General features: G+C 31.9%; 1 protein-coding gene across 1 annotated transcript; it reads left to right on the plus strand.

The window, feature by feature from the left end:
• Nucleotides 1-17,890: 17,890 nt before the first annotated feature.
• Nucleotides 17,891-21,233, plus strand: LOC124939054 (xyloglucan endotransglucosylase protein 7-like). Its single transcript, XM_047479567.1, has 2 exons — nucleotides 17,891-17,991; nucleotides 20,993-21,233. Exons 1-2 carry the CDS (start codon nucleotides 17,891-17,893, stop codon nucleotides 21,231-21,233), a joined length of 342 nt encoding a protein of 113 aa, XP_047335523.1.
• The last annotated feature ends 455 nt before the right edge of the window (nucleotides 21,234-21,688 follow it).

Raw genomic sequence — 21,688 nt, forward strand, 5'->3', positions numbered from 1 at the left:
ATGGAGAAAGGGTACTCGACTCTGATTAAGGATTTAGAACTACAAGTGAAGGATAAATTCGCAAGGCTCATTGCCCAAGTAGAACTGAAGAAAAATTGCATGTACAAACTTGAGCTTAAAATAGTTCAAGATAGATGTATACAACTTGATCTAAAGGATAAGGCCATGAAGTGGAATTATCGGTTCGGTCATCTTCACTTCGGATGGTTGAACAAGCTGGTGAAAATGGAGATGGTGCTTGAACTACCTTATTATATTCGAAAAAAGATTTTGTGAAGAATGTGTGATCGGGAAGCAAGCGAGGACTTCTTTCCCAAGTAGTTTTAAATATAGAGAAAAGGAATAACTCGAACTGATCCATACTATTTTATGTGGGCCGATAACACCATAATTATTTATTGATAAGAAATACTTCTTCTCTTAAATTGAAAGTGATGGTGGAGAAAGAGACAAGAAAAGTTATCAAAGTAGTCCGATTTGACAAAAGAGGTGAGTTAACTTCTACTGAGTTCAACAAATACTACGAGGAACATGGGATCAAGCATTTCTTGACTGCGCCATATTCTCCACAGAAAAACGGTGTAGCGGAACGAAAGAACTGAACTTTTCTCGATATGGTACGATCTATGTTGGAAGGAAAGAATATGCCGAAAAATTTTTGAACAGAGGCGGTGTAGTGCACAGTCTATATGCAAAATAAATGTCCACATGTAAAGCTAGGAGAGAAGACGCCTCGGAAGACTTGGAGTGGTATGAAGCCGAGTGTCTTTCATCTCAAGGTGTTCGGTAGTGTGGCCTATGGGAAAGTACCAAGTCAGGACATGATAAAATTAGAAGATCAAAGCAAGAAGTACATATTTATCGGGTATGATAAAAAAAATTTAAGCATATAAATTTTTTGATCCTGTTAACAAGAAATTGGTGGTGACTTTTGGATCTTCTATGAATAGCTATGAAGATATGAAACTCTAAAAAATAGATATTTACTAAAGAGGAAAAAATCTTGAGAATCTTAAGTGTTGTGTTATCAACTTTACAAAGAACCTTATAAATGAGTAATTAGTCTAGAAATTCTAAATTACTTATACCCAAGTCTATTAATAATTAAATAAGTCCTAATTGTATAAAAGATAATAAAGGCCTACAATTTTCTAACAATCAATGCTTAAACTCACACTACTTAGTTGGTGACTCGACGGAAATATAGACCCATACACGCGAACACATATTCGTGCCTTGGCGTATATGTTCACTGGCTTCCTTTCAACATTTAGGCTCAGATTTTTGCCTTAGGTTCGAACATTAATAATCCTTCGCTTAACATCTACTCATTTCGGGCTGCATTGTACATTGGACGCCGAGAGCCAATTGTGATTTCTCAAGTGGCCTCCTGCATTGTTCCCAAACACTTTTTATTTATTTATTTTTTATTAATTTACAGAAAAATATAAAAAATAACACAATTTTAATATCATTTATAAAAATCTATTATATACCCTTATTTATTTAAACTATTTAAATTGTTCAACATAATTTGATTTATACGAAATAATTTTCAGAACTAATTATTTATTTTATACTCGTGTAATGACACTATGAATTTTGAAAAGTATTTTTGTTGTATCTACATATATATTTAGCAAATTTTTTATATCTAAAAAACAAGAGAACCAATGTCAAAAAGGTGTTTAGAGGATTTCGACTATGTTGAACAGGATAATCAACCTCAAAATAAAAAACTGTATATCATCATTAGTCTTCCTTGAATACAAGTCAAATTAATGAATTGGTTTTGGTTTCTTGAGATGACTTTAGTTGACTATACCAATTTCACAGATTCTTTCCCTTTAAACTCGTTTCATTTTGCTTATGTTGAATCCGACAGCTTTTCTAGTTATATCTCTTTCTTTTCTTTTTATAGTAAAGTGTGGTAATATTAAGATTGACAAAGATCTAAGTATATGTTTTTGTTTTTTTGTCATGATCTTTGTATTTTTTAATTATTTTTTTATTATACTAATTGGTTGGTTGTTTTAGAAAAGGGCATCACGCATGTTTAGTGAGACATTCTCTACTACTATATTTTTTTCTGTTTAGAAAATATTTTTTTTAAGTTTACTTTTTATATGATTTTAAACGCTTGTTTAAATTGTCCTACCGTGTTAATCTTAAAGCTAAAGACTATTGCCCACATTTGTGTGACCATTATAATAGTTTATGACAAGCAAACATATATTTAATTAATTAATTACAAGAATGAATATACATGTACAAATATATAAAACCCATATGAGTATAATATACATATGTATATATTATAATAATTTTACATTTCAAAAGCCATTATAGAGTCATGTTGAAAAATGTAAGTAACCAGAAAATTATGAAAATTGACATCAAGATTAGAAATATTTTTGTGATGGTAAATAAATTGATTTCATAATTTTGGACAAGCGGTTTAGAATTTATGACTATAAATTTAAAAAAAAAATAAAGAAAATTATGCCAAGCATTCAAACAAACAGAGCATAAAGGCTAAACTAGACCGACTAGACCGGTTTGGATATGTTTTGGGCAATCTGAAAAACCGACTCAGTAATTCTCGGTCACTGGCCTAGTTTTTGACCACGTGTGAGAAACTCGGTCGAAAAGCATGTCATGGTTTATTCTCTCGGTTGAAAACTAAGCCATGGCTAGAAAACACGATTGAAAGTCGAGTATGGATAGAAAATATGTTCGCTTGCAAGAAAATTTGTTCGCATGCTAGAAAATTTTGGTCGCTGGCTAAAAGTTTCGGTCTCTAACAAGAAAACTCGGTCGAATGGTTATGTGGCTATATTTCTCGGTCACTGCAGCAGAAACTTAACCATGGCTGGGTTTATCTATTGAAAACCATGTCATGACTATATTTTTCTTAGTAGGCGACAGTAATAATTTACCATGATATTCTTCGGTCTTTTCCTTGGTCAGAATAATGCCACAATCTACAATTCGCGGTAAAAAATCTTGCCAAGACTGGTCGGGTGGCCATTATATAAAATATCCACTACACCATGAACACACAATACCCAAAACAAACTAAAATCCAAAATCATTTGGACTAAAACGATAGTTTACATTAAAGTAACAATAATATATAAAAATCACATTTATAACATCCAATCAATAATTAAGATTAAAGAAAATCAAAGAAATAACTTAAATAATTTTTAAATTTTTTATTTTTATCTAAACGATGATTTTAGGAGCTAGAAGCTCCTAATTCATTTAATATACACAATTATACATATTTGTGTGCCTTGTCTTTGAGACAGGCCCAAGAATATGGTTTTAACAAATTATACATGCACACACTTTATTTATTTGATTATTTATATTTTATCTCAAGTTGTGAATTTATATTTGAATTTGACAAAGAAAAAATAAATCAATACCAATTTAAAGCTGATTTTCGCAAAGAAAATAACATTTATTCAATAAATATAGTGAACTGACAATACTAGGTGGGGTGAAAATTCCATACCCACTTTTCAATTGATAATAATGTTCTTTTGAGAATAATGTGGTCTCCTTCCGTTAGATGATTACTGATAAAATAATTGACAAGTTCTTAGGGTGTTCAATTGAATAAATAACTGTTAATACCGTCCAAGATTAACAATAATTTATTTATTTGAGTACACTAAGAAGTAGATCACATTCGCACTTGGTTGACCGAAATAAAACACTTCATTTTCAGAAGAAGACTAAATAAAATTCATACCCCACTAAGAATAACACTTGCTCCCCACCTATTCGAATTATCATATATGGAATAAGATCAAGATGGATCGCGTAATAATTATTTTTATTTAATTGATTAATAAATTTACTTATAATACTCTAAAAAAGAGATTATATTGCTTATTTATTTTTCATATCAATATTTCCTATGAGATCAATTATATTGAATTTTAACTTATTTTTGTAAATTTGACTTATAATGTATAATTACTCGAAAATTGATAAAGAGAGTGAAAACAGTCTACCGATAAAATCTTTCATACACCGAAATCAAATCCCGAGATAAAATCTTTAAACAAAGTCTGATTTGGAGGTTTTTTAATTCATTAGTCGCAATGACGTTATTTTCTTAATTTCTGACCCAAAATACATTGTTTTCTTACTTCTTTCCACTCGATTTGGTCCTCATTTATTTTTCTTTTCGCTTGTTTTGTCCTGTCTTTAATTGTGTTTAATTTAAACTCTAAATTCTTAGATCGCCTGCCAGTATAAATAAAATATTAAAATTATTAGTCTGTTTGTTATATATATATATATATATATTTATTTGTTTTAATTTAATTTTTTTTTCTTTATGTTACATATATATTTAAAAATGAATTTCTAATTATTTAATTATCTACTATTTTTAATAATTATTTCGATTTTAAAAATAATTTGGTAATCAAAATTAAGAACTTTGTTGAAGAATGTTTAAAAGAAATGTATATAAATAGAACACGATAAAACAACTATTCATACCAGAATTTCTAATTGAACACATAAAACCACATATAAAATGTAATGTCACTGCAGGATAAAGTCATAAGCTCCGTACAAACAACTTCAATATACAACTTCAATATATTGTTTTAGCATAATTAAAAAATTAAAATAAAACCTAAAAATTTATTTCTTAATTAAAAATGGACTATAAGAAATAAAAATAACTTACAATATGAAGTAAGAAACATTAATTCATATATCAAGCAAAAACAATTATTAGGTGGATGAGACCTTATTCCAACTACATTGATTTGGAATACACTATAAGAATGGTGAGGCAACCCTCATTTTTCTTTTATAGATAATCCCATTACAATTCATACATTTACAAACTATTTATTTATTTATTTATTTATTTATATTCTATCTCAAGTTGTGAATTTATATTTGGATCTGTCAAAGAAAAAAACAAATGGATAACAATTTATAGGTGATTACTCAAAGAAATTAATCATTTGATTCAATAAATATAATGAACTTTCGACTCTTTGTGGGGTGAAAATTCTATACCGTCTTTTCTCTTAAGAATGTTGTGTTCTCTTTCGGTCAATCAAGTGCTAATGAAATAATTGGCAAGTTCTTAGGGTGCTCAATTGAATAAATAATCGTTAATATTGTCCAATATTAAAAATAATTTATTTATTTGAGTAACTAAGAAGTGACCAACCATCACATTCGTATTTGGTTGTCCAAATTGTAACACTTCATTTTCAAAAGAATACTGAATAAAATTCATACCCCACTAAGTGTCGCCAGTTCACTGCATGTTTTGAACAACACGATTCTCCTCCCTTTGAAAGTTGCTAGAAATTGCTCATGCCTTTATTTATCATTATCAGTTATATATCACTATGTTTTTTGAGATATAAAAACAGAGATTATACTTGAATTAAATTAGAGATATTGGTATATTTATATATTTGAATATAAGATTGAAAGGCTCCCTCCCGGCCTAATTGAATTATTATCATAGATAGAAAAAGATCTAGACAGATCGCATAATAATTACTTTATTAAATTTATTAACTAATTTTCTTGTAATATTATAAAAAATATTATATTGCCTATTTTTATTTTTCATAACTATATTTCCTAAAAGGTCAATAATATTTGATTTTATAACTTATTTTTGTAAATTTGAATTATAATATATTATATTAACAATTGAAATAAATAAGTTAATCATTTAAATTTAAATTATTGAAAAACACGTCCTTAAAAAAATATTAAAGAGTATAAAATAAAAATGTATTATATTAGAGAAAAGATCTAAAGATTTTAGGTTTTCGGTAAAAATTACGGTAGCAAATTTTCTCATCACGAATACACGAAAAATATGATCAGCACGAACGACACGATCGGCAAAAACGGAACGATCGGTACGATTTGCAAGTTATCAAGGTTGCGGTTCACTTATTGTGATCACGTTGTTAGTTGCTCAGTGTTGTTTGTCAAACGTGCATATGATCGACACGATCAACACAATCGGCACGAACGACACAGTATCGGCTCTAATTGCTAGGTCTGTCATTCATCTACAAAGTTTGGTTGGAAGGTTGAGGTTTCTGGTTTACCCTGTTCTGTAATAGCTAGGGTTTCTAGTGTATCCTATTATGTAATTGCTCTTCTTTGTTGTTTTGTTGCTTTAACTATTTTTCATTAAAATGGGAAGAAATAAAAGCAATAAGTATAAGGAAGTCAAAGAATTTATGATGGAGGTTTAAGGGAGGTAGCTAAAAAGAAAAGTGATAGGATTGCTGAAGAAATTATCCAGGAAAAAATAGGAATGCAACAAAAGTAAGGAATCAATTGATGATAAAAATTCTGAAGAAAATTCAGCAGGAAAACAGGGGAAGAAAGAAGTAATTTGAAATGTTGATTATAATGAAAGGAACCAACCTGTTTTGTCTTAAAAACTAGATTACCAAACTCCTAATGCATGCTAAGAAGGGATAAATCACAATCAGTAAGGAGAAAGCTCAGAAAATAACAGTCCAACTCAATATCCATTATCTCAAGGACTGGAATTTACTAAATAAAATAAAATATGAGGAAATAATTAAATCGTCAGTTGATGCAATGAAGGAGCTGATTAGGCTCCCAAAACCAAGACCTATACTATCAGGAGTAATTCAACATGGAAAGTCAACGAGGTGTGAAAGAATAATATAGAAAAGAAATCTGAAGACCATGCCTACAAAGAAAAATTCTAATTTGGGGATATCCAAACAAAGGTAGAGTTACTCAACACTCCTTTTAAATTCAAACTTCCTTCTAAAGTAGAGGAGAAATGTATTGAAGACTAGGGGTTTGTGGTGGTTAGTAAAGAGGCTCTAACTAAACAGTGGAGAGAAAAAGGTCTTGAAAAAGTTACTACAAACATTCATGACCTCTACTTCATGAAATTCAAAAAAGGCTCAAATCTGAAAGAAATCTTGGAGAAAGGACATACTTACAGAGGATCAAATTGTATTAAACTAGAAAAGTGGTCAGAAGAGATGAATCTACAATGCAGACCAAAGGAAACTGTCTAGATTTGGTTCAAGTTTGGAACATTCCAGCCCACATGTACAATCCTGAAGCAATTAGTCACTTTTTATGTACATTTGGGAAACCATTATACATGGACCCAATAACTGAAGGAGGAGAGCACTTGTCATTTTCTAGAATTAGTATTGAAGTGCATCCTAGAAGTAACATGCCAATGAAAATGGAAGTTATTGATAGAAAAGAAAAGCACAATGTCATGGAGATCTCTTATGAATGGAAACCTAACAGGTGTGCTTTATGTAATATTTTTCGGGACAATAAATGTTCTAAAGCTAAAGAAGAAGAGCATAAAATCCAGGAAACAGAAAATAAAAAGAAGAAAATAGAGGAAGCTAAACTTAAAGATAAAACATTTGTAGTACAAAGAAAAAAGGATTCTAAAAAAATGAAAACAACGAAAGAAAGAAAATAAAGAGAATCAACATGAAGAGGAAAATAAATTTTTTTATAATGAAAAATATTAGGATGAAAATAGATAATGAACCTCAAGTTGTTGTTGAGGAAACTCAAGATGAAAACACCCAGAATTTCAATGATGAAACAGAGAATTCTAAAGCCGATAAGGAAGATTCCAAAACCGATATGGAGTCTGAAGCTGAAGATAATGAAGACACGAATACAAAAATTCAAGTTGATGATAACAAAGGTAAAAACCCTAAAATTCTTAGAAACAAGTCTTTCTATCAAAATAGAACGGACTCGTACAAAGAGAGAATTCAAAATGAGAAACAACAATACCCATCATCCTCTTCAATACAATCTCTTTTTATCGTTAGAGGAAGAGGAAGAGGAAAAGGAAAAGGAATGGAAAGAATGCCTCTCAATAAAGATAGATGGCATGCGAAAATCCTAGGTTGGGATGGTTAGATTTGAATGTAGTCTTTTCTGTTTGTAATCTCTGTTTTTTAGAATGTATGAATGCAAGTAATTAGTTTTTTTAGGATCTTTTGATTGTCATCCTTAATTATAGCTAGGGTTTGTATATCATTGATTTCTGATCCTCTCACTTTTGGGATTTTAATGAAATGGTTTAACTGTTTTCCAAAAAAAAAATACTCCCTTGAGCATTTGAAGACAAGAGATCAACTCGCAAGCCCTCAATCAAAATTTTTCAAAAATCTGCCATTAAAACTTCAAACTTTTGGATTTTTTGAAATTTTGTGTAAAGTTTCAAAGCTTGGATCCTGGCATCCCCAAGATTCCCTAAGAGCTAAGGAGTGTTCTCCAACTCTCAATAAGTTTCCAATCATCCTCTATATTGAATTACAAGTTGGAATTGGAATTTTTAAATTTCAATTTTTACAGTTTTGTATACTATCTGGTTATTCAATATTTTTATTGGGAAACGATCTTAAGATCATTTATGAGATTTATGTTGAATTCGAATACAATCAATCCAAATCAGAAATCTGCAAATTTGAATTTAAGAAATTCAAAATCAGGTTTTTTGTTCTTGAGTTATTGCTCAAGAACAGCAACCTAGAAAGCTTCAAATCATGTTTTTTAATGATGTTGGAAACCTATTTGGATCAGTTCCAATCCCTCTTGTTCATTTTGATCAAAACTAATAAATTTATAAAAAATAAAAACTTCATCTCTTTAATTCGTCAAAACGAATAGCTAGTGTTCACGTTTTGTTACCAATCAATCATTTGAAGCATAAGGAATCTATTGACAAACTCCTTACACTTCATTAAAGCCTAAAACCAAAAACTCAATTATTACATCAAAAATGTTTTGGTTGAATGGAATATCATCCCGTTTGAATGACACCTTAGAATCATGTTCATAATGATCATGGGAGCTTTGTTAAGCTTTCCATAACATTGGGTTAAAGGATCTATGCGGTAATTAAAACAGCAAAACTTGTAGTTTTGATGTTCTTATGGACTGAGAAACCTAGCCCAAGTTTGAGCCCGATTGAGAGATCCAACAGTTAATTTTAACATCCGACTGACAATCTTCGAATCTCGTCCGAGTGACATCAGCGCTTAAGACAGAGGAAAGTTAGCCCATGCCTAACTTAGGACCGAGTGTTCTTCACACTTAGGACCGACAAAATTTTCTTGAGGGATTGAGAATTCTCGCACCCGACCGAAAATTCCTAAAACCTCGACCGAGGACTTTAATACCCTGACCGAGGATTTTAAGACCTCGAATGAGAGACATCTACACTCGACCGAGGATGTTTGCACCCCGACTTAGGGATATCTACACCCGACCGAGGATGTTTGCACCCCGACTAAGGGATATCTACACCCGACCGAGCATGCTAGCACCCCGATCGAGGGGGTCCCGACCCAGGACCGAGGACTTTTAACCCAAACGATTAAACTGCACCTAGAAGCGATGACACTAGTCCTAGGTCTATTTAGTTGCATTTTTAAAATTGCAAAATTATTTTTGTAATTTTGGAATCTTAAACCATTTTCTAAAAATCTCAAAAAATAGAAAATGATTTCAAAATATGTTTGGAATATTTTCACAAAAAATATTTTGATAAGGGCTCATTTGGGATTTATTTTTAAACCTTAATGCTTTTAAAACTGATGTTCTTCAGATACATTCCTCCTTAGTCAATATCATCAGTTATAAGTACAAAAATTTAAATATTGTTGTTACAATTTTAAATACACAAAAATATGTACATGACTAGGACCGGAAGAATAATTGGTTAAAATAAAATGTTATACAACCAATTTTTAAAAGTCAAGATTTTATAAAGTATGAATCGTTTTTAAAACAGGTACGAAGAATAAAGCGCAAAATTCTTTTCCCAAGTATCACCAAACTACAAACCAAAATATAACTCTAGTTAAAAATATGTTTGTATACTTGTGCCTTTTTTATTGAATATAAACAAAAATTATTTTTCAACTCTTTATTAAACAAATAATTTTTTAATTACTAATTTTTATTTAATTTAAATATAGATTTTTTTAATCAAAATTTTATTTTATTATTTCAAATCTAAAAGATTATTTAAAATTTGATCTGAATTATAATAAACTTTTAAACTATCAAGTTTAATTTCATAAATCTTTTAAAAATAATGTTTTACTCTAAAAGACTCTTGACACGTAAACCGAGGCTGAAATTCTCGGGAGTGAGAATCCAGCTCAAATGCTGACGAAAGCTGTGGCAATGAGAAACTAAAGTTGTGTGCAACATTAGTTGACCTTCTTCGTTAAGAAACTAGATGGAGAACCACTACCGATTGAGAGAATATGAAGTTAGTCTCCAAGTGAAATATTGTTGAGTTATGGAGTCTACACTTATAATAAACTCTAAGAAGTTAATTAAAGTTTATTGAGTTTGTGTTTGTGTTTGGCTTGGGCTTGTGCCTGACCAAAAGTTATTTATATTTTATTACCTGAATATTTACCCTATAAATATATTATTATTAATATTTTATATTAATAGAAATTAATTCTAGAGAGATAAACAGTGTGAGACAAATCTATGTATTATTTCTTCTTTATAGTGAAATTTGGTGAGATTGAAGTGGACGTAACTCTTTTGAGTGAATCACTATATATCTGTGTCTTTTTGTATTCTTTTTTTCTTACGTCTTTTACCGATCATTTCAAATAGGTCAAATTTGGGGATCAAAATCCTAACACAAAATAACTAGGAAATACTTACACATGTAGCATTCTGAATTGTTGAATAATTTCTCAAAGGGTTTCTAATCATTCCAGAATAGATGATGGTGTCACTCACTCATGCCATGCACAGTGGAGGATCAAGGAGTCCCACCGGCTAGGTTGATTGTTGAGGATCAAGGAGTCCCGCCAGCTAGGTTGATTGTTAAACCCTAAATTGGTCACGGTTTAAGTTTTGCAGTTTAGTAATCAATAAAACTATTCAGTAGTTAAATAAATTTCTCAAAATTTATATGGAATATTAATTGAAGTAATTAAATAATGTAACATATCCTATATTTCCCCAAACATAAATTATTTAATTTGGAAAATTAAAGTTGTATTTACAAAAAAAAATGAAATCTTTAGATTCAAATTTTACACATAACAGAGTTAGTCACAATTGTTTACAACTTTCCTTGAAACTGGAAATAATAATTTACTACATTTTTTCAACTGGCACTTTTGATTCCCTTGCTTCTTCTTTAATGAATTTTCCTCCCTTCTTCTACTTCTACTTCCCCTTAAAGCTATACCTATAAATAACACCTTTTTCATTTCTCTTTTCTCTCAAACCTTCCAATTAACCAGCTTCAATGGTTTCTTCTTCTTCATTATCCATCCTCATCATAATAATCATCATCTCATCTATTAGTATTTCAGCCTCCTCTGCAAATCTATACGAAAATGTGGACACAACATGGGGCGACGACAGAGCAAAGATTCTCAACAACGGAGATCTCCTCACTCTCTTGCTCGACCAATCCTCCGTCTTTAGCTTCCAATCCAAAAACGAATACCTCTTCGGCAAAATCCACATGCAAATCAAACTCGTTCCTAGTGACTCTGTCGGCACCGTCACCGCCTATTATGTAAGTCTTTTAATAAACCCAATAAATATTGAATAACATTTGATTAAAAATAGATTCTAGGTTTATACTTCTAAAATTTAAGATTAAATGATTTGAAAATGGATGATGATGTAGTTGAAATCGCGTGGATCAACTTGAGAGGAAATAAATTTGGAATTCCTAGGGAATCTAAGTGGATCGGTATTCAATCAAGGAAATGGAAATATAGTGCAACAATTCTATTTACGGTTCACTTGAAGCAACCCATTATCAAGGCGGCTCTATATCTACTATATCGACCGGTCGACAAATCTAGCTTTGGAAGATAGCGGATGTAAAATCTTCCAAAGTAACATGGGATACACTAGAAATAGAAAACAAAGGAGACGAACGGGTGAAAAAAGTCTGACTTCAAACCCTAAGGGTGATATGGAAAACATGATGATGAAAGAGTTTGAAAATGTATCTGAGTTCATTACTCGAGTGGAGACCGTGGTGAACAAGCTGAATCAGAATGGTGAGAGTCTTTCATCAAACCAAGTTGTTGAAAAGATTATAAGGTCTTTGATAGATAGTTTCGAAAATATCGTGTACGCAATAGAGGAATCCAAAGATCTATCAATGCTCACCATTGAGGATCTTGTTGGGTCCCTGGAAACACATAAGAAGAGAAGGAAATATAAGAAGGGGGGAGTCCCTTGAACAGGCTCTCCAGGAAAAGGCGACAATAAATGAGGATAACGTGCTCTATGCTCAGAGTACCAGAGATAGAGGAAGAGGAAGAGGAAGAGGCCTAGGTGGTAGAGGAGGACGTGAAAGTGAGCAAATCGGTCAACATAACTAGCATGGACGAGGTCAAGCTCGGGGTGGTCGAACAAACACAAACAACAATATTGAGTGTTATAACTGTGGAAACTATGGACATGTTTCCAATGATTGTTACTCGATAAAATGCTACAACTACAGAAAGTTGGGTCATATTTCCAAAGATTGTAGATCCGAGAAGAAAAAGGAGGAACCGACAAACTTCTCTACTAAGAAAAAAGATGAAGGACTGTTGTTTGTGACAAAAATTCCAGAAATCAAGATTAAACCAAGCTATTCTAATAACTCGTTTTGGTACTTGAACACTGGCGTAAGTAACCACGTGTGTGGTGACGAGAGTTTATTAAAAATACTCTCAATGGTGGAGTCCGAATTCATTTCTTTTAGCGATGCTTCAAAAGTAGTCGTCAAAGGTCGAGGAATGATCAGGTATGAAAAAAGAAATAAGGGAATCAGAGAGATCAGAGATGTTTACTACGTACCTGATCTCAAAAGTAACATATTGAGCATGGAACAGTTGATGGAAAAAGTGTACTCATTTTTTATGAAGGACTAAGAACTACAGCTGAAGGATAAACTCGCGAAGCTCATTACCTAGGTAGAAATAAAGAAAATTTGCATGTACAAACTTCAGCTTAAAATAATTTAAGATAAATGTATACAATTTGATCTAAAGGATAAGGTCATGAAGTGGAATTATCGGTTCGGTCATCTTCACTTCGGAGGGTTGAATGAGTTGGTGAAAAAGGAGATGGTGCTTGGACTACCTAATATTGTATTTGAGAAAAGATTCTTTGAAGAATGTGTGATCGGGAAGCAAGTGATGACTTCTTTCCCAAGTAGTTTTGAATATAGAGCAAAGGAGTAACTCGAACTAATCCATACTAATTTATGTGGGCCGATAACACCATAATCATTTATTGGTAAGAGATACTTTTTATCTTAAATTTAAAGTGATGGTGGAGAAAAAAATAAGCAAAGTTATCAAAGTAGTTCGATTTGACAAAAGAGGTGAGTTAACTTCTACCGAGTTCAACAAATACTTCGAGGAACATAGGATCAAGCATTTCTTGACTGCACTATATTCTCCGTAGAAAAACGGTGTAGCGAAACGAAAGAACCGAACTATTCTCAATATGGTACGATCTATGTTGGAAGGAAATAATATGCCAGAAAATTTTGAACAGAGGCGGTGTAGTGCACAGTCTATATGCAAAACAAATGTCCACATGCAAAGCTAAGAGAGAAGACGCCTCAGGAGATTTGGAGTGGTATGAAGCCGAGTGTCTTTCATCTCAAGGTGTTCAGTAGTGTGGCCTATGGGCAAGTACCAAGTCAGTACATGATAAAATTAGAAGATCGGAGCAAGAAGTACATATTTATTGGGTATGATAAAAAAAATTCAAAGCATATAAATTTTTTGATCCTGTTAACAAGAAATTGATGGTGAGTCGAGATGTTCACGTGAAGGAATCAATGATATGTAACTGGAGTAACCCGATTGAGGAAAAAACAAGTTCATAGGTTGTTATGCCTCCGATATCAACAACTACCGAGCTTTCAGAAGGTGAATCTGAGCCACTACATCCCAGAATGAGAAGTCTACGGGAGATATATGATACTACAAATGAAGTCCACGTTGTATGTCTCCTAGCAAACTTAGAAGATTTAAATTTTGTGAAAACTGTACAAGACGATAAATGAAAATCAGTTATGGATGAAGAAATTTGGGAAATTGAACGCAACTAAACCTCAGAGATGAGCGACCTTCCTGAAGGAGCTCGACCAATTAGAGTAAAATGGGTGTACAAAAAAAGATGAATGTTGAGGGAAAGGTTGAGCGTTATAATGCTCGACTTGTGGTGAAGGGCTATAGACTAAATGAGGGAATCGATTATGATGAAGTTTTTTCTCTTGTCACGAGAATGAAGTCGATCAGACTTCTGGTCTCATTAGTTGCTTAGAACCAATGGTCGATTTTATAGATGTATGTGAAGTCAACCTTTCTAAATGTAGTGTTGAAGGAGGAGGTGTCGTCAAGCAACCACTCAGGTATATGAAGAGAGAATGAGAAGAAGGTGTTGAGATTGAGATACACCCTTTTTGGGCTGAAGCAGACTCTTTGTGCTTGGAATGAGAGAATTGACGAATATTTCAAGAAAAATGGGTACGAACAATGTTCGTATGAGCATGGCTTGTACACAAAGAAATCAAAAAATGATATGATGGTAGTTGTTCTTTATGTCTACGACCTCATATTCACCGAAAGCAACACAAAACTAATTAAGGAGTTCAAGGAGGTAATGAAGAAAGAGTTCGAGATGACAGACTTAGGTCTGATGAAATATTTTCTTGGCCTAGAAGTAAAGCAGTCGAAGGAAGAGATTTTTATATCCCAAGAGAGGTACACACTTGAAATTTTAAAGAAAGAGATTTTTATATCCCAAGAGAGGTACACACTTGAAATTTTAAAGAAGTTTAAAATGGAAGACTGCAACCCGGTTTCTACTCCAATGGAACTAGGCACTAAAGTCTTAAAGTTTGATGGAGGAGAACGAGCTGATGCTGGGAGATATCGAAGCTTAATCATAAGTCTAAGGTATCTTTCAAGTAGGTGACCCGACCTAATGTTGAGTGTTGGGATAACAATCAGATTCATGGAGGATCCAAGTTATACACATTGGAAGGCCTTGAAGAGATTTATGAGATATGTTCAAGGAACCCTTTCACTAGATATTTTCTATTCAAAATCAGATGACTACCGATTAGTGGGTTACTCTAATAGTGATTGGTGTGGTGATGTTGATGACCGAAAAAGTACTTCGGGTTATGTATTCCTACTCAAGAATACGACTTTTACTTGGTTGTCAAAGAAGCAGCCTATTGTAACTTTGTCGACATGCGAGGCAGAGTATGTGGCGGCCTCTTGGAGCGTGTGTCATGCAGTATGGCTTTTAAATTTACTAAGGCATTTGGGAGTGATCCGAGATGAAGGGACTACGATCGAGTTGACAAAGAATCCGGTTAATCACGGAAGAAGAAAACACATTGATGTTCAATTTCATTTAATCCGAGAAAAAGTTGGAGAAGGAAAGTTGAGCTGGAGCATGTTGAAAGTCGAGCTCAAGTCGCTGACGTATTCACCGAGCCACTACAGACCACACTGTTGGAGAGTTGTAAAAGACTAATTTGAATAAGAGATGAGAAGAGTATTTAAGTTTAAGGGGGAAATTTGTATATTAAACTTAAATTAATAAGGTTTTTAATTTTTTATGTTTAATATTTCTAGAGTAATAATAGTGATTTAGGGTGAGTGGAATAACCAAGAGATTTGAGTGAAAGACCTATTCAATATGCAAAATAATTTATTTTGTCATTTGAAGAATTGAACATATGAAGAGTCTATGATTTAGACTTGTAAAAATTCATTTGAGATGAAAAATATATATATATATATTTTTCCCTTTTGTTACCAACAACGACACAAGTTCAATCTCAAATAAAAATTGGGTCATTTATATATAAAAAAATCATTCATTACTCTACAAAGAAGAGTTGTTAAAATAATATAAATACAAAGTATTGAAAGTGATACAGATGATATTATCCATTTAAATAATTAAAATATAAAATAAATAAAAAATGGTAGCTAATAACCCACATTAAAACAAATAAAAAAATAAGAAAAAAATAAATAATGTTAATATACGCGGTTTCATGTATGTTTTGTACTAGCAATGGCTGGCCAGTTGTTTTTATTTGATTTTTCACTGAGGAGAGAAACATGACATCTAAATTATTAATAATAATAATAATAATAATAATAATAATAATAATAAATAAATAAAAATACGCAAATAATATAATATATTTGTGAAACTTAAAATAAAAACACGTAAATAATAGTATACACATAAATGATAAGGTTAATGAATAAAATTGTAGAAGAAATGAATTAAATAAATAAAAAATCGTGTTTTCTGTATTTTTCCGACATTGTTTCGACTATTGTTGGGCGGACAATGATAGATGGGGATGGCGGTGGAGAATGATCTCTACTTGGTCATTTTGAGACTTGGTAAGTCATAACTTAAATTCTCATTACTTTTATTATAGCTAAAAAATAAGTTGTGAATTGTTTTTCATCCATGTATTTTTAAATTATTAGGAGGTCAACTATCAAATAATAGAGAGTAAACAAAATTCATTTTTAATTATTCAAAGTGTATAAAAATTTGAATATCTAAATAATGTCTTTGGTTGACTCTCAATTTTAACCCGAAGAGGATTTTAAATAGGACCATTTTTTCATATAAATTAATAATAATAATAAATAAATATAAATACGTAAATAATATAATATATTTGTGAAACTTAAAATAAAAACACGTAAATGATAGTATACATAATTGATAAGGTTAAGGAATAAAATTGTAGAAGAAATGAATTAAATAAATAAATAATCGTGTTTTATGTATTTTTCCGACAATGTTTAGACTATTGTTGGGCGGACAGTGGTAAATGGGGATGGCAGTGGAGAATGATCTCTACTTGGTCATTTTGAGACTTAGTATGTCATAACTTAAATTCTCATTACTTTTATTATAGCTAAAAAAAAATAAGTTGTGAATTGTTTTTCATCCATGTATTTTTAAATTATTAGGAAGTGAACTATCAAATAATATAGAGTAAACAAAATTCATTTTTAATTATTCAAAGTGTATAAAAATTTGAATGTCTAAATAATAAATAATGTCTTTGGTTAACTCTCAATTTTAACCCAAAGAGGATTTTTAAATAGGACTATTTTTTTTTCTTTTATAATTTCACCCATCAAATTTCTATTAGTTGGGAGGAAGGAAAATGGGACGGTTCGGAGCGGGGAATGCATTTACCATCCCGCCCCATTTTTATTATGAATTTTTTTAAAATCATCCCTGTCTCGTTCGGTTTCGAAGAATCCCCACGGAGCACCGTTAATAAAATATTAAATATAAATATATATAATATATATATGGTAATATATTGAAAATTTTATATTATTAAAAAAAAGAGGGATGATACAAGAAGCGACTATGGGGGAACGAAATGGGGAGCGAAGCCACCTGGCATGCCAGGTAGGTCAAATTTTAATTAATTTTATTTTCTTTTTCCACGTAGGATAATACCCCTCAATTCATACTCCTCTCATTTCCTCTGAACCATTCTCTTTCTTCAATCTGGAAATGCTCAAAATTCTTTAAACAACCCTCTCTTCAAAAACTCACTCCGATTTCTGATCAACAATCATCTCTTCGATCTTCAATCTATCTCCGCTAAAAATCACTCTCATTTCTGATTAACAACCCTCTCTTCAATCTTTATTCTATCTCCGCTAAAACTCACTACCATTTCCGCTCAAACCCACTCTCAAATCCGTTTAAACCCTAGCCTAAGTATCCGCTCAAACTCTAACCCTAAATATCCGCTCAAATGGAATCCGCTCAAACAATGACAGAGAAGAATAAAAACACTTTAGGTAAAAGGAAAAAGCCAGATAGAGATGCAGTGTTAACTTCAGATAGAGATGAAAGGTAAGTTATCATTGTTGCACTATTTTCATTTACTGTGTCCCCTGTTCATTGTGGATCTATTGCAGCGTTAACTGTCTCCTCTTATTTAATCTTCATTGAATCAGTTCTTTATTTTCTGGTATATGATTAACTGTCGATATATCTATATCATTTTATGAAGCAGAGATATTAGAAAATGATTAACTCTTTGTTTATGAAGAAGAGGTATTAGGGAAATGATTAACTCTTTGTTTATGAAGCAGAGGTATTAGGAAATGATTAACTCTTTGTTTATGAAGCAGAGGTATATGATTAAATCTTTGAAATTTAGGTGAGTGGTATTAGGAAATGGAGAAGATAATAGAGTTATGATTAAAGCAGCTGTTATGAAATAAGACAGGAAGAAAGACAGTTGATAAATATTAAGCTTAAATTGTTAATATTGTGTTGTCTTGTGTGTTAGACTATGTTGTCATGTGTTTTTAGTTATGTTGTCATGTGTTTTTAGTTATGTTGTCCTATGTTGATTACAATACTAATGTCTTCTTTATTATTTTGCAGAAGATTTAGTGGGGTGTTATATAACAGGAATAACAGGAAGGTTACTCACTCTGACCCCTTAATAGTGCTTGCGAATCCAATACCTATCAAGGATTCTACAATCCGATTCTAACATTTATCGGATGAACTTAAAATACAAGACCAGAAAGTTGTACAAAACTAAATTATCCGAAACAGTAATGCAATGGTTTTATGTTAGTATAATTAAAACATTTACTTTTTGAATAGTATTGTTAGCTGATCACCATCTTTCTCTTCAATCCAAAACTATTATTATATTATCTATCTTTGTGCTTAATTCAATTCAATGTAATGGTTTATATTTATAATTGAATAGTATTGTTAGCTGATCTCTTAAGAATGGTTTGTCAAAGTTGATGATCCTAGTTGTTGTCGTTATTGTGCTCTTGAGCCAGGCACGAACAGAGGAAGCAAGAGTCCTACCGGAGTTCAGTTTTATTATTATTATGATTAAAAGTAGTAGTTAAATGGTGAATGACTACATACATGATGATTCTGGACATATTTTGCTAAAAGAAGCAAAAAATAAAGTAAGAAAGAAAGCAAGAATGAATACAGTCTTTGCATCATCATGTTTCATTCAATTCCATCAATTACTACATAAAAAGAGTTCCATTTTGTATCCCACAGTATCTATACAATATACATGGCCTTATTATGGTCATCTGGTCCATTCCTTGTTCCCAATTTTCGGACTCCAAAACCCATTGATTGTGCATACAATCTATAAAATTCTCGAAGGTCATTTTCATAAACAAACGACATCCCAAACTTAGGAATTTTGTCTTCGGTACATTGAGATGATGGTTCATCCATAGGGCTACATAAGAATACAAAAAATAGAAATCAACACATGAACAATCACAAAACAACAAAAAAACGTGAATCTCTTGAAACAAACAAAATAACAATAAAACGCATTAAAATATAGTTTTAAACACGGAACAACATATTACAATAATACAAATGACAATAGAATATTAACATTTCGAGTAACTTAAATATTTACAACACACGACAACAACGTATAAAAATACATGACATCATAGTTTAGGGCACGGGACATCATAGTATAAGACACGGGACAACATAAAACAAAACAGAGGACAACACAAGCCAACAAAAATATTAACAGTTTTACACAGGTTTTTAAAAACAACAGAATATTAACAGTCTAACTACATAAACAACAAAAAGATATACATATTTATGTCCCCAATTGTTGATAGGTTATTTTCATAAATGAACGACATCCCAACATTGGGAATTTTGTCTTCGGTACATGGTGATGATGGTTCATCCATAGGGCTACATAAGACAAAAAAGAGAAATCAGCACAAAGAATACATGACAACACATGAACAACATATTAGAGTAATACATGTCAACATATTTAATAAAATGCAGGAAGACATAATGGATAAAACGCATTAAAACGAAAAAAAATATAGTTTAAAACACATAACAACATATTACAATAACACAAATGACATCAGAATATTAACATTTAGAGCAACTTCAATATTTACACGGGACAACATAGTTTAAGACACGGGACATCATAGTTTAAGACACGGGACAACATAGAACAAAATAGAGGACAACACAAGCCAACAAAAATATTAACAGTTTTATACAGGTTCTTGAAAATAACAAAAATATTAACATTTTATACAGGTTCTAGCTACATATTGGTTCCTACACATAACAATCACATAACAACAGAAAAACGTGAATCCAAGAAACAAACAGAAGAACAATAAAACGAAGAAAAAAGTAAGCTATGATGGCAGAGAAGATATACCATTAGAAGAAGAAGCTAATCGGACAGTCGGACAGTGACGAAGACGAATCTAAACAAAACGCAAGGAGAAGACGACGAGGATGAAGACGAAACTAAAGAACAGAAGGATGACGAGGATGAAGACGCAAGAATAGTAAGAAGTTAAACGACGAGGATGAAGACGAATCTAAAGAATGTAAGGAGAAGAAGCTAGACAGCGTGGATGAAGACAAATCTAAAGAATGGAAGGAGAAGATGATAAACAGCGTGCTGAGGGTGAAGAAAATGGAAGAAGAATAATAAGGAGGGTTTTGTTTGATGAGCGGGAAATGATCTGAGGGTTTGCTAGAGAGGAAATGTAATTTTTTTCTCTTTCCTCAGTGACATGCCAGGTGGCTTCGCTCCCCATTTCGTTCCCCCAATTCGTTCTCTATATCATTTCCCTAAAAAAAAATAAACTTACTTTGTTTGTTAAATATAATGAATAAATAAATATATTGGTTATTTAATATATTTAATTATGTTTATAGTGTTCGGGACAAAATCGGGGTGAGGTTGGGGCGAGTCGGATTAGAGAACACAAATATCATCCCGTTCAACCGTACCCGAAGAGCCAGCCAATGAGGATATATTCAAGCTTATGCAACTACATTCAAGCTTATGCAACTACGACGATTGGGCCACAAGAGGCGGCCTGGTGAAGACGGATTGGACTCAGGCGCCGTTCTCATCGTCTTATCGGAATTACGACGCCACTGCCTGCGTTTGGTCGGCTTCTGCATGTAAGTCGTCTTGTAACGACTATACATTGAAATCGCAGTCCGGCGATGGCGGCGGCGATGGGTGGCTGAATGAAGAGCTGGATAGTAGTAGTGAAGAGAGTCTAAAATGGGTATAAAATAAGTATATGGTCTATAATTACTGTTTTGACACTACTAGGTTTCCTCTTGGAATACCACCAGAGTGTTCCTTGTAATAGGAAAATGTAAAGAACCCATGTATTTTATTATTTTAATTCTTTATACTAAAATTAAATATTCTTTTATTTATTTTTCCAATATTGGTTGGCTTACTATTTTCTAGAATACAATAACTATATAAAAATAATAACAAAGGGATGTACTTTAAATCCAATAGACTAAAACATACCAAATTAATTGAGATTAAAATTGAAATTGCATACTTTTATAGACATTATAATCAATCTATATAAAAATTAATATAATAATGATATTATTAGAATTTATAATATTACATTTATATTTGAAAAGAAACTCATTTTGACCAACGGTTGAATAAGGTCGAGAACCTTTTGATTAATACTCCCCATAAACTTATGTGGCGTTTGGTACG

This window comes from Impatiens glandulifera, chromosome 5 (genome assembly GCF_907164915.1).
Source record: "Impatiens glandulifera chromosome 5, dImpGla2.1, whole genome shotgun sequence".
NCBI lineage: Eukaryota > Viridiplantae > Streptophyta > Magnoliopsida > Ericales > Balsaminaceae > Impatiens > Impatiens glandulifera.